The sequence below is a fragment of the Pristiophorus japonicus genome, chromosome 14 (genome assembly GCF_044704955.1).
Source record: "Pristiophorus japonicus isolate sPriJap1 chromosome 14, sPriJap1.hap1, whole genome shotgun sequence".
In the NCBI taxonomy this organism is placed as follows: Eukaryota; Metazoa; Chordata; class Chondrichthyes; family Pristiophoridae; genus Pristiophorus; species Pristiophorus japonicus.
The window spans coordinates 75,796,049-75,811,018 of NC_091990.1; the positions used below are offsets into that span (position 1 = coordinate 75,796,049).

At 45.1% G+C, this 14,970-nt stretch overlaps 1 protein-coding gene across 1 annotated transcript in view; it reads right to left on the reverse strand.

Moving 5' to 3' along the window:
• The window catches only part of LOC139279611 (mucin-6-like), an 838,525-nt gene that overhangs the window by 90,991 nt on the left and 732,564 nt on the right, over positions 1-14,970 (reverse strand). The window contains exons 48-53 of the mRNA XM_070898726.1: positions 11,333-11,359; positions 10,522-10,545; positions 9,680-9,706; positions 9,112-9,138; positions 7,094-7,120; positions 6,299-6,325 (exon numbers count right to left, since the gene is read on the reverse strand). Of these exons, the coding sequence (XP_070754827.1) occupies positions 6,299-6,325; positions 7,094-7,120; positions 9,112-9,138; positions 9,680-9,706; positions 10,522-10,545; positions 11,333-11,359 (159 nt within the window). The remainder of the gene's footprint in view (positions 1-6,298; positions 6,326-7,093; positions 7,121-9,111; positions 9,139-9,679; positions 9,707-10,521; positions 10,546-11,332; positions 11,360-14,970) is intronic.

Here is a 14,970-nt window from a genome sequence, read left to right on the forward strand (position 1 = left end):
ACAGCCTTCGGCCGCCTGAGGAAAAGAGTGTTTGAAGACCAGACCCTCAAAACTGACACCAAGCTCATGGTCTACAGGGCTGTAGTAATACCCGCCCTCCTGTATGGCTCAGAGACATGGACCATGTACAGTAGACACCTCAAGTCACTGGGGAAATACCACTAACGATGTCTCCGCAAGATCCTGCAAATCCCCTGGGATGACAGACGCACCAACGTTAGCGTTCTCGACCAGGCCAACATCCCCAGCATTGACCAAACTTGATCAGATCCGTTGGCTATGGTACATTATTCGCATGCCAGACACGAGACTCCCAAAGCAAGCGCTCTACTCGGAACTCCTTCACGGCAAACGAGCCAAAGGTGGGCAGAGGAAACGTTACAGGGACACCCTCAAAGTCTCCCTGAAAAAGTGCAACATCCCCATTGACACCTGGGAGTCCCTGGCCAAAGATCGCCCAAAGTGGAGGAAGTGCATCCGGGAGGGCACTGAGCACCTTGAGTCTGATCGCAAAGAGAAGGCCGAATTCAAGCACAGGCAGCGGAAAGAGCATGCGGCAAACCTGTCCCACCCAACCTTTCGCTCAATGACTATCTGTTCCACTTGTGACAGGGGCTGTGGCTCTCGTATTGGACTGTTCAGCCACCGAAGGACTCATTTCAAGAGTGGAAGCAAGTCTTCCTCGATTCCGAGGGACTGCCTATTATGATGATGATGATGATTACTTCTCAGATCTCAGGGTGCAAACCGCGTCCATGTACACAGTCCAGCTGACCTTGTGTGTTGTCATGATGTCAGCTCATTTCAATGATGTGTGTACACACCTATGCACACTGGCCCGGGTATAGGGATCATATTGCTGCCTGGGTTTCCAATGAGCCAGCAGCTCTTCAAGGACTCCAGAGCTACTGGCACATCAAAATGATTGGGCATACTGGGAAACAGGTGTGGAGGTCAAAACGTGCAGAAATCAGAGACATCTAACTCTGACTAACACGTTACTTTACCTGGTACATTATAGTAGGTAGGTTCTGCTGGAATAGAATGAATAAAATTCCAATTAACATTAAACAGAAATGAGATTGTTGGAGTCACGTGTTTAAAGAACAGATGGGAATGACACTAAATAATTACATTCTCAAAACTGTACAATAAACACAGCTAATACTCGCTCGTTACTCATGCCAAAACTTTGAGCAACAGCAAGTAAAGTGAGTGGATCAGGCGCGAGGATCTGAATGACCTGCTCTTGTTCCTCTGTGAAGTACAAAGTCTCCAAACCAGAGACACACCAATCTGACCCATGATTGATTCTGATTGAAGCAGAGAATGAAACGTACTAAATCACACCTCACTCATTTCTTAGAATCTCTCACTCGTCCACTCCAGGAATAGTAGTCAATGACATCGGCTCTTAATTTCTGCTGTGCCACCACTGATCTCCTGCCATAATTTTGGTGGAAGACTGACAGAAATCCCAGAGTATCGGCATAAGCAGCCATAATCATTCTCTCCAGAGTGTGAAATGTAAATCACTGTGCAGTTGATAAAACCCATGACACCAAATGTAATGAATGGTGTTAAGGTCAGTGAAGGGTGGATTATCCGTTCTCAGCACAGCGCCACATCTCACGGTGCAAACCCTGCCCATTTACTGTCATGTATTGGGGTTACTAGCCACCAGGTGGAGCCACTGTCGGAGGTCATTGGGCTGTACGCACGTGTGTGCGACCCAGGTATAAAAGGTAAGCCATCATGTAATGTAATCACTTTGGGTCCTAACAAAGCAGAGCCAGGTTTGTACCTGTGTTAGTTTACAGTATTCAGTCTACCGAGTTATTACATACATAACATTTGGCGACGAAGTAACTTAAGAACCTTCGCATGCAAAGGTGAGCACATTTGGAATTCTGGAGAGATTCGTGGAGGGAGAGGACTGGGCAGATTTTGTAGCTTGCCTGGACCAGTACTTAGTGGCCAACAAAATGGAGGAACCGACTGGCGCAGTTAGGTGCAGGGCGGTCTTCCTCATGGTTTCCCATCCGAAAATCTATGGATTCATAAAGAATCTTCTCTCGCATGCAAGTCCAACGGACAAGGACTATGAGGAATTGTGTGCTCTGGTACGTGACCATCACAAACCAGAAGAAGGCATCATCATCTCACAATATCGATTCTTCACGCACGTTCGTTCTGAGGGCCAGAATTTGTCGGAATTCGTTGCCGACCTAAGACGTCTAGCTGGACCTTGTAAGTTCAAAAACGTGTTGGGAGACATGCTGTGGGACTCCTTTGCAATCGGCATCAACCACGAGGTGATCCTGTGTAAGCTACTGGCAGCGGAAACGCTGGATTTGAGCAAGGCCATCACGATTGCCCAGGCTGCATGATGACAGACAAAAACTTAAAGCAGATATCATCGAAAATCGGAACTCAGCAAATACTGTAAACAAGATTGTATCGTCGTTTGGCAGAGCTAAATATGGCAGGGCGTACTCGACTGCGTAGGCAAAACCTGTAGCTGCTCAAAGCCCGCCAATAGGAATGAATCTGATTTCACCGTGTTGGCGTTGTGGGGGCAATTATCAGCCTCTTCAATGTCGGTTTAAACAGTACATTTGTAAAGGCTGTTCGAGACTGGGACATCTCCAGCACATGTGTCCGCAACTGAGAAAGTGTGCTGTGACACACCACATGGAGGATGATAACCAGAACCAGATATGCAATCTGAGATACCAGAGGAGGAAGTGTATGGACTGTATTCGTTCCTAACAAAGAGCCAACCGATAATGATTAATGTGAAACTTAACGGTGTGCCTGACCCAATGTAATTGGGCACGGGTGCGAGTCAGTCGATAATGAGGCAGAGGACATTCGACAAGCTGTGGGATACTAAGGCTGTGAGGCCTAAGCTGAGTCCAGTCAATGCCAAGTTGCGTATGTACACTAAAGAACTCATTATGGTGATTGGCAGTGCAGTAGTCAAGGTGTCGTATGATCGTGTGGTTCATGATTTACCATTATGGATTGTTCCAGGCAATGGTCCAACGCTGTTTGGCAGGAATTGGCTGGAAAAAATCAAATGGAATTGGAACGATATCAAAGCCTTGTCGGAGGAGGATGATACTCCATGTGCTCAAGTGCTGAGCAAGTTCTCCTTGCTGTTTGTTCCAGGCACCGACAATTTCACGGGAGCCAAGGTGCAGATGCACGTGGATTCGGATGCAAGACCTGGGTGGTTCCGTACATGATGAGGGAGAAGGTCGAAATCGAACTGGACAGACTCCAGCGTGAAGGGGTCATATCACCGGTCGAGTTTAATGAATGGGCCAGCTCCATTGTTCCTCTGTTGAAGAGTGATGCCACTGTCAGAAACTACAAGATTACGATCAACCGAGTTTTGAAACAGGATCAATACCCGTTACCGAAGGCTGATGACCTGTTTGCAACAATAGCCAGGGTGAAGTCATTCATTAAACTGGATGTGACGTTGGCCTACATGACACAGGAGCTGGTTGAGACATCGAAGAAACTTACGTGCATCAACACTCATAAAGGACTGTTCATTTACACCAGGTGTCCTTTCGGAATTCGCTCGGCTGCAGTCATATTTCAGAGGAACATGGAGAGTCTACTGAAGTCCATCCCTAGAACCGTCGTGTTCCAAGATGACATCCTGGTCACAGGTCGTGACACTGCTGAACATCTGAACAACCTGGAAGAGGTTCTACATCATCTGGACAAAGTGGGACTCAGACTAAACGTCTTCATGGCACCGGAAGTCAAATTCCTGGGGAGGAAAATTGCTGCTGACAGCATCAGGCCTACGGACTCGAAAACCAAGCCCATCAAAAATGCACCCAAGCCACAGAATGTGACGGAGCTGCATTCGTTCCTTAGTCTACTCAACTACATCAGTAATTTCCTACCTAGATTGAGCACTTCATTAGAGCCACTGCACATGCTGCTAAGAAAAGGCGACAACCTGGTTTGGGGTGTGTCTCAAGATAGAGCTTTTGAGAAAGCTACTAATCTGCTTTGCTCTAACAAGCTGCTGGTACATTATGAGCCGTGCAAATGTCTGGTAGTGGCCTGTAACGCTTCATCATATGGAGTTGGTTGCGTGCTCCAACATGCTAATGAGTCGGGTAAACTACAACCTGTTGTGTATGCTTCTAAAAGTTTGTCTGAGACGGAAAGAGCCTACAGCATGGTTGAAAAAAAAAGCACTAGCCTGCATGTATGGGGTTAAAAAGATGCATCAATACCTATTCGGTTTGAACTGGAAACAGATCACAAGCCACTCATTTCATTGTTTTCGGAAAACAAAGGTATCAATACCAATGCATCATCCTGCATCCAAAGGTGGGCGCTGACATTATCTGCCTATGATTATGTCATTCGCCACAGACCTGGCACTGAGAATTGTGCTGATGCACTGAGCCGTCTGCCGTTGCCCACACATCAGGTTGTGGTGGAGACGCCACAATCTGCTGTTAGTCATGGATGCTTTTGAAAGTGAAGGAACCCCTGTCATGGCTCAACAAGTTAAGACCTGGACCAGCCAGGACCCGATATTATCGGTTGTGAAACATTGTGTCCTTAGTGGTGATTGGTCTGCAATAGCCAAGCAAATGGGTGATGAGACCAAACCTTACAACTGTCGTAAAGACGAACTATCCAGATTGTTTACTGTGGGGTAATTGTGTTGTTATGCTTAAGAAAGGCAGAGAGTAATTTGTACATGATATACATAGCACTCATCCCGGTATTGTCACGATGAAAACCATTGCCAGGTCTCATGTATGGTGGCCTGGAACTGACTCTGATCTGGAATCATGTGTACATCAGTGCTACACTTGCATGCAGCTAAGTAAGGCACCAGCGGAATCGCTGCTGCGTCTGTGGTCGTGGCCATCTAAACCATGGTCCAGGATCCACATCAACTTTGCAGGTCTCTTCCTGGGAAAAATGTTTTTAGTTGTGGTGGATGCATATTCCAAGTGGATAGAGTGTATAATCATATCATCCAGTACATCCACAGCTACAAATGAGAGCCTTCATGTCATTTTTGCCACTCAGGGTCTGCCCAACATCGTTGTAAGCAACAATGGACCTTGCTTCACTAGTCTGGAGTTTCAAGAAACCCAATGGTATCAAACATGTGAGGTCAGCACCATTCAGACCTGCATTTAATAGTCAAGCAGAGCATGCTGTCCAAACCATCAAGCAGAGTATAAAACGTGTAACTCAAGGTTCACTGCAGATTCGCTTGTCATGCATATTACTTAGTTACAGGACAAGACCCCACACGCTTACCAGGGTCCCCCCTGCTGAACTATTGATGAAGAGAGGTCTCAAAACCAAGCTCTCTCTTGTCCACCCTGACTGATGTTGAATACAGACATCAACGTCAGCAGTGGTATCATGATCGCGCTGCTGTGTCACGTGATATTTCTGTTAACGATCCTGTGTATGTACTAAATTATGGTCAAGGTCCCAAATGGATCGTCGGTACTGTTGCGGCCAAGGAGGGTAACAGAGTGTTTATCGTCAAGCCCAAGAATGGGCAAACATGCAGGAAACATGGTGATCAGATAAAGTTGCGGCACACGGATAAACCGGAACAGTCTGAGGAAGACACAATCAGTGACCAACCAACCTACCCTCAGTCATCAGAGGACTCCGCTGTCATCAATGAATCTGGACTTTCAATCCCTGACATGGTCATTACCACTCCCATCAGATCGGCTACCCAGCCCACAGTCATAACAGACTCAGAACGCTCGCCCAAGGCTGGAGTTGAACTGAGATGATCAACTCGGGAACGGAAAGCCCCAGACTGTCTCAATTTATAAAAAGACTGTTACTAATATCTTAAAGGGGGACATTGTCATGTATGTATGCTTGGGGTTACTAGCCACCAGGTGGTGCCACTGTCAGAGGTCATTGGGCTGTACGCACGTGTGTGCGGCCCAGCTTTAAAAGGCAAGCCATCATGTAGTGTAATCACTTTGGGCCCAAATAAAGCAGAGCCAGGTTTGTACCTGTGTTAGTTTACAGTATTCAGTCTATCGAGTTATTACATACATAACATTTTCACTGACCTGTGTCATGAGGTCTGCTCATTTAAATAATCGTATCCACGCCGATGTACATTGCTCGATCGTATTGATCCCTCGGTATCCAGTGACCCAGCAGCACTTAAAAGGCTCCCGAGATACACTTAGCAATGTTTGAACATATGGGGAAAAGTGGGTAGAAGTCAAAATGATTTGACATCATAGACAGTCATTACCTGATGGATTGTAGTAGTAAGGTTCTTCTGGAATAGGAGAATTAAAATTTGAATTAGCGTTAAATGGAAGTAGATTTTTATTAAAAGGAGAAATGGGAAAGTCACTAACTAATGTCCTACACATAGCTGTACAATACAAGCAACTAATGGTCGCTCGTTAGAACTGCCAAAACAGAGAGCTACAGAAAATAAAGTGAGCGGAACAGGTTTGAGGGGCTGAATGCCTTTCGAAACCAGAGAGGCACCAAACTGACCCATGATTGATTCTGATCGAAGCAGAGAATGAAACGTATTAAATCACACCTCACTCATTTATTAGAATCATTCACTGATCCAATCCTGCGACAGTGATCAATGACAATGAGATTCCGCTGTGCCAACACTGTTCTCTGGCCATTATTTTGGTGGGACACTGGCAGAAATCCCAGCGAATTGGAGTAAACAGTTTTTAACAGCCACTACAACAAGTATATTTAATGGTCTGTCACAGGTCAGTGGACAGTTGATTATCCATTGTCAGTATAGAGGCAGATCTCAGGGTTTAAACCTTGACCATGTGCACAGTCCCGCTGACTGTGTGTGATGTCATGGCCGCAGCTATAGTAAATATTTGGTGACCACACCTATGCCCTTGGCCCGGGTATAGGGAGTGTACTGATGCCTGGGCTTCCAGTGACCCGGCATCTCTTAAAGGTCTCCCGAGATATTGCTACTTAAACATGATTGGCCAAATGGGAAAGATTTGTTCAAATGTCTCGAAATAAAATAAATTTGAGCGCTAACATGTTTCTTTACCTGGTCGATTAAAGTGGGAAGGTATTGCTGGAAAAGAAGAATTGAAATTTGAATTAAGATGAAAAAGGAACGAGATTATTGGCACACACGTGATAAAAGAGGTGGAAAAGACACTAAACAATTTCCTACACAAACCAGCACAATACAAACAGCTAACTCTCACTTGTTACAGCTGCCAAAACTAATATTTGCAGAACAGGCTCAAGGGGCTGAATGCCCTACTCGTGTCCCTATGTGACGTACATTGACTGGTAACCTCGAATAAAGATGAGTCCAAAGATGGTCCAAATCAGCATGGAATAATTAAAGGGAAATCATGCTTGACCAACTTCTACAGTTTTTTGAGGATGTAACTAGTAAAGTGGATAAGGGAGAACCAGTGGATGTGGTGTATTTGGAATTTTAAAAGGCTTTTGACAAAGTCCCACACAAGAGATTAGTGTGCAAAATCAAAGCTCATGGTGTTGGGGGTAATGTATTGATGTGGATAGAGAACTGGTCGGCAGACAGGAAGCAAAGAGTGGGAATAAACGGGTCCTTTTCAGAATGGCAAGCAGTGACTAGTGGGGTGCCGCAGGGTTCAGCGCTGGCACCCCAGCTATTTACAATATACATTAATGATTTAGATGAAGGAATTGAGAGTAATATCTCCAAGTTTGCAGACGGCAATAAGCTGGGTGGCAGTGCAAGCTGCGAGGAGCATGCTAGGAGTCTGCAAAGGGATTGGGCAGGTTAGGTGAATGGGCAAATGCATGGCAGATACAGTATAATGTGGTTATCCACTTTGGTGGCAAAAATAGGAAGGCAGATTATTATCTGAATGGTGATAGATTAGTAATAGGGGAGGTGCAATGAGACCTGGGTGTCATGGTGCATCAGTCATTGACGGTAGGCATGCAGGTATAGCAGGTAGTAAAGAAAGCAAATGGCATGCTGGCCTTCATAGCAAGGGGATTTGTGTATAGGCGCAGGGAGATCCTACTGCAGTTGTACAGGGCTTTGGTGCGACAACACCTTGAGTATTGTGTGCAGTTTTGGTCTCCTAATCTGAGGAAGGACATTCTTGCGATTGAGGGAGTGCAGCAAAGGTTCACCAGACTGATTCCCGGGATGGCAGGACTGACATATGAAGAAAGACTGGATCGACTAGGCTTATATTCACTGGAATTTAGAAGACTGAGAGGGGATCTCATAGAAACATATAAAGTTCTGACGGGATTGGACAGGTTAGAAGCAGGAAGAATGTTCCCGATCTTGGCGAAGTCCAGAAACAGGGGTCACAGTCTAAGGATAAGGGGTAAGCCATTTAGGACCGAGATGAGGAGAAACTTCTTCACTCAGAGAATTGTGAACCTGTGGAATTCTCTACCATAGAAAGTTGTTGAGGCCAGCTCATTAGATATATTCAAAAGGGAGTTAGATGTGGCCCTTATGGCTAAAGGGATCAAGGGATATGGAGAGAAAGCAGGAATGGGGTACTGAAGTTGCATGATCAGCCATGATCACATTGAATGGAGGTGCAGGCTCGAAGAGCCGAATGGCCTACTCCTGCACCTATTTTCTATGTTTCTATGAAATCCCGCTGTGCCAACACTGACTTCCTGCTGTAATTTTGGAGTGGAGACTGGCAGACATCCCAGAGTAATGACATAAATAGCCATAGGGTCCTCTCCAGGCGTAAAATGTAAGTCACTGCCCAGTGTATAACAGCCACTACAGCAAATATAATGAATGGTGTTAAGGGTCAGCGGGCGGTGGATCAGCCGCTCTCAGGACTGACCCAGATCCCAGCCTGCAAACCCCGACCATTTACAGAGTCGAGCCGACCTTGTGTGATGTCATGAGGTCTCCTCATTTAAATAATCTGTGTGCACACCAATGGACACTGCTCGACCGGATTGATCCCTGGGGATCCAGTCACCCAGCAGCTCTTAAAGGGATCCCGAGATACTGGGAGAGTGAATAGAAGTCAGATTGTCTCGACATCAAAGACATTAAAATTCTATTTTTTTTATTACCTGCTGGATTGTAGTATTGAGGTTCTTCTGGAAAAGGAGCATAAAGCTTTGAATTAACGTTGGATGGAAGTAGATTATTGACAAGGCACTTTTTAACAGCAGAAATGGGAAAGTCACTAACTAATGTCCTACATATAGCTGTACAATACAAGCAACTAATGGTCACTCGTTAGAACTGCCAAAGCTGAGACCTACAGAAAGTAAAGTGAGCGGAACAGGTTCGAGGGGCTGAATACCTTTCTCTTGTTCCTTTGTGAAGTACAATGGCTGGTAGTTTCCATACCCGATGGACACCAATCCTATAGAGGCAAACCTTGACCATGTGCACAGTCCCACTGACTGTGTGTGATGTCATGGCCGCAGCGATATTAAATATTTGGTGACCACACCTCTGCCCCTGGCCCGGGTATAGGGAGCGTACTGATGCCTGGGCTTCCAGTGACCCAGCATCTCGTAAAGGTCGCCCGAGATATTGCTACTTAAACATGATTGGCAACTGACGAAGATTTGGGTCAAAGACAAAACGTCTCAAAATCAATGAAATTCCAGCGCTAACATGTGTATTTACCTGGAGGATTATAGTGAGAAGGTTCTCCTGGAAAAGAAGAAATAAAATTTGAATGAAGATTAAACAGGAAGGTGATTGTTGGACACACACGGGATGAAAGAACAGATGGAGAAGACACAAAATAATTTCCAAAACAAAACTGTACAACACACACAACTAATGCTCGCTTGTTAGAACTGCTAGAGCACCAGGAAATAATATTTGCGGAACAGGTTCGAGTGTGCAGAATGCCCTACTCTTGTTCCTATGTGAAGCTCAATCGCCGGTAGTCTAGATAAATGGCAAGAGACCAATCTGACCCATGATTGAATCTGATCGAAGGCGCGAACCAGATCACACCTCTCTCATTTATTAGATTCTCTCACTGATCCAGTCCTGGGCCGGTGGTCAATGACATCTGTCCTATTATTCTGCTGAGCCACCACTGAACTCCTCCCGTAATTGGCAGAAATTCCAGAGAATCAGCGTAACCCGTCATTTGGTCCTCACCTGAGTGTAAACTGTCCAGTTTATAACAACTAATACCACAAATGTAATTCATGCCCGGGCAAAGGTCAGTTTACGGTAGATTATCACTTCTCAGTACAATGCCAGATCTCAGGGTGGATACCGCGTCCATGTACACAGACCAGCTGACCTTGTGTGTTGTCATGATGTCAGCTCATTTGAATGCTGTGTGTACACGCCTATGCGTATAGGGATCATATTGCTGCCTGGGCTTCCAGTGAGCCAGCAGCTCTTCAAGGACTCTCGAGCTACTGTGATCTAAACATGTTTGGACATACTGGGAAAAAGGTGTGGAGGTCAAAACGTGCAGAAATCAGAGACATCAAACTCTTTACCTGGTGGACTGTAGGGGGTATATTCTGCCGGAATAGAAGGAATAACATTTCGATTAAAATGAAACGGGAAGAAGCGTGTTGGACACACACATGTTTAAAGAACAGATGGGAAAGACATAAAATAATTACATTCTCAAAACAGTACAATCCAAGCCGCTAATGCTCGCTCGTTACGACTGCCAAAACAGAAAGTAACACGCGTGTGGATCAAGCTCGAGGGTACAGAATGCCCTACTCTTGTGCCTGTGTGCAGCTCAATAGCAGGTAATCTGGTTAAATGGCAAAAGACCAATCTGACTCATGATTGATTGTGATCGAAGGAGCGAACCAGAGATAACAGACCACACCTCTCTCATTTATTATTTATTAGATTCTCTCACTGATCCAATCCTGGGCCAATGGTCAATGACATCATTCTGCTGAGCCACCACTGAAGTCCGACCGGAATTGTGGAGGGTGACTGGCAGAAATCCCACAGAATCAGCGAAACCTGTCATTTGGTCCTCAGCCGAGTGTAAAAGTTAAGTCCTGTCCAGTTTATAACAACTAATACCACAAATGTAAGTCATGCTCTGCCAAGGCTCAGCTTACTGTAGATTATCATAAGGCACATTTGGCCTTGTGTGATGTCATGAGGTCTGCTCATTTAAATAATCCGTGTCCACGCCGATTCACACTGCTCGATCGTATTGATCCCTGGGGATCCAGTGACCCAGCCGCTCTTAAAGGGATCCTGAGATACTGGGAGAGTGGATAGAAGTCAGATTGACTCGAAATCAAAGACATTCAAACTCTGACTATCATATTTTACCTGATGGATTGTAGTAGTGCAGTTCTTCTGGAAAAGGAGAATTAAAATTTGATTTAACGTTAAATGGAAGTAGATTGTTGACTAGTCACATTAAAAGAAAAAACGGGAAGGTCACTAACTAATGTTCTACACATAGCTGTACAATACAACAACTAATGGTCGCTCGTTAGAACTGGCAAAACAGAGAGCTACAGAGAGTAAAATGAGCGGAACAGGTTCGAGGGGCTGAATGCCCTTCTCTTGTTTATTTGTGAAGTACAATGGCTGGTAGTTTCCATACCCGATGGACACCAATCTGTCCCAAGTTTGCAGAGAATCACAAGCACCTCACTCATTTATTAGAATCTCTCACTGCTCCAATCCTGGGCCACTGGTCAATGACATCGACCCTGGAATCCCGCCCTGCCACCACTGCTCTCCTGTCATAAACTTGGCGGGACACTGGCAGAAATTCCAGAGCATCGGAGTAAACAGCCATTCAGTTCTCACCCGAGTGTAAAATGTAAGTCATTGTCTACTTTAATACAACAAATAAAACACTATAACTAATGCTCTGTCAAAGGTCAGTGGACAGTCGGTTATCCGTTGTCAGTATAGAGGCAGATCTCAGGGTTTAAACTTTGACCATGTGCACAGTCCCACGGACTGTGTGTGATGTCATGGCCTCAGCGATATTAAATATTTGGTAACCACACCTATGCCCCTGACCCAGGTATAGGGAGAGTACTGATGCCTGGGCTTCCAGTGACCCAGCATCTCTTAAAGGTCTCCAGAGATATTGCCACTTAAACATGATTGGACAATTGGGGAAGATTTGCGTTTAGGTCAAAACGTCTCAATATCAAAGAAATTCCAGCGCTAACATGTGTCTTTACCTGGGGGATTATAGTGGGAAGGTTCTCCTGGAAAAGAAGAAATAACATTTGAATGAAGATGAAACAGGAAGGTGATTGTTGGACACACACGGGATGAAAGAACAGATGGAGAAGACAAAAAATAATTTCCAAAACAAAATTGTACAACACACACAACTAATGCTGGCTTGTTAGAACTGCTAGAGCACCAGGAAATAATATCTGCTGAACAGGCTCGAATATGCAGAATGCCCTACTCTTGTTCCTATGTGAAGCTCAATCGCCGGTTGTCTGGATAAATGGCAAGAGGCCAATCTGACCCATGATTGATTCTGATCGAAGGAGCGAACCAGATGCATAGACCACACCTCACTCATTTATTAGATTCTCTCACTGATCCAATCCTGGGCCAATGGTCAATGACATCAGTTCTGAAATTCTGCTGAGCCACCACTGACATCCTGCCGTAATTGTGGAGGGAGACCAGCAGAAATCCCAGAGAATCAGCGTAACCCGTCATTTGGTCCTCACCCGAGTGTAAATTGTAAGTACTGTCCAGTTTATAACAACTAATACCACAAATGTAATTCATATTCTGCCAAGGGTCAGTTAACGGTAGATTACCGTAGATTATTGCAAGGCTCATTTGGCCTTTTGTAATATCATGAGGTCTGCTCATTTAAATAATCCGTGCCACGCCGATGCACACTGCTCGATCGTATTGATCCCTGGGGAGCCAATGACCCAGCAGCTCTCAAAGGGATCCTGAGATATTGTCACTTAAAAATAGTTGGGCGTATGGGGAAGAGCGGGTAGAAGTCCAAATGTCTCAAAATCAAAGCCATTTAAACTCTGATAATCACTTTTTTTCCTGATGGATTGTAGTAGTGATGTTCTTCTGGAAAAGGAAAATCGAAATTTGAATTAACTTTGAATCGAAGTAAATTGTTGATCATTCACTTATTTAAAGAAGAAATGGGAAAGTCACTAATTTCCTACACATAGCTGTACAATACAACAACTAATGGTCGCTCGTCAGAACTGCCAAATCTGAGAGTTACAGAAAGTAAAGTGAGCGGAACAGGTTCGGGGGGCTGAATGCCCTTCTCTTGTTCGTTTGTGAAGTACAATGGCTGGTAGTTTCCATACCCGATGGACACCAATCCTATAGAGGCAGATCTCAGGGTTTAAACCATGACCATGTGCACAGCCCCGCCTACTGTGTGTGATGTCATGGCCTCAGCGATATTAAATATTTGGTGACCACACCTATGCCCCTGGCCCGGGTATAGGGGGCGTACTGACTGTTAACTCCTCTTTGACAAGTCTGAGAAGTTGCTGTTTCTTTGTTCGATTGTGTGCACTGAGGGTTGTCAGCTCAGCTTGACGTGACTGGGTTTCCAGTAACCCAGCATCTCTTAGAGGTCTCCCTTGTGGTGGCTGGTTTACAACGGCCACCCCACGATAAAGAAATTCACGCACAGGCATCTTCCATCCTTCAGGATGCAGTTCAGGATCTGGAATATTAGGTCCTTCATTGAAACACCTGTGAACTCATTTCTTTTTGCCGTGGAAGCAAGTCATCCTCGCTTGGAGGGGCAGTTGACGAAGATCTCTTTAGGTCTCCCGAGATATTGCCACTTAAAAATGATTGGCAACCGGCGAAGGTTTGGGTCGAATTCAAAACGTCTCACTATCAAAGAAATTCCAGCGCTAACTTGTGCTTTTACCTGGGGGATTATAGTGGGAAGGTTCTCCTGGAAAAGAAGAAATAACATTTGAATGAAGATTAAACAGGAAGGTGATTGTTGAACACACACGGGATGAAAGAACAGATGGAGAAGACACAAAATAATTTCCAAAACAAAACTGTACAACACACACAACTAATGCTCGCTTGTTAGAACTAGAGCACCAAGAATAATATTTGCTGAACAGACTCGAGGGTGCATACTCTTGTTCCTATGTGAAGCTCAATCGCCGGTCGTCTGAGACCAATCTGACCCATGATTGATACTGATCGAAGGAGCGAACCAGAGACAACAGATCACACCTCTCTCATTTATTAGATTCTTTCACTGATCCAATCCTGGGCCAATAGTCAAAGAAATCGGTCCTGAAATTCTGCTGAGCCAGCACTGAACTCCTGCCGTAATTGTGGAGGGAGACTGCAGAAATCCCAGAGAATCAGCGTAACCAGTCATTTGGTCCTCACCCGAGTGTAAATTGTAAGCCCTGTCCAGTTTATAACAACTAATACCACAAATGTAATTCATGCCCTGCTAACGTGTTAATGTGAGCTTACGGTAGATTATCACTTCTCAGTACAATGCCAGATCTCAGGGTGCAAACCGCGTCCATGTACACAGTCCAGCTGACCATGTGTGTTGCCGTGATGTCAGCTCATTTCATTGCTGTGTGTACACGCCTATGCACACTGGCCCAGGTATAGGGATCATATTGCTGCCTGGGCTTCCAGTGAGCCAACAGCTCTTCAAGGACTCACGAGCTACTGTCACCTCAAAATGATTGGCCATACTGGGAAACAGGTGTGGAGGTCAAAACGTGCAGAAATCAAAGACATCAAACTCTGACTAACACGTTACTTTACCTGGTACATTGTAGTGGGTAGGTTCTGCTGGAACAGAAGGAATAACAATTCAAATAACATTGAAGATGAAGGAGATTGTTCCCGTCACGTGTTTGAAGAGCAGATGGGAAAGACACTAAATAATTATATTCCCAAATCTGTAAAATCCAAACCGCTAATGCTCGCTCAATCCG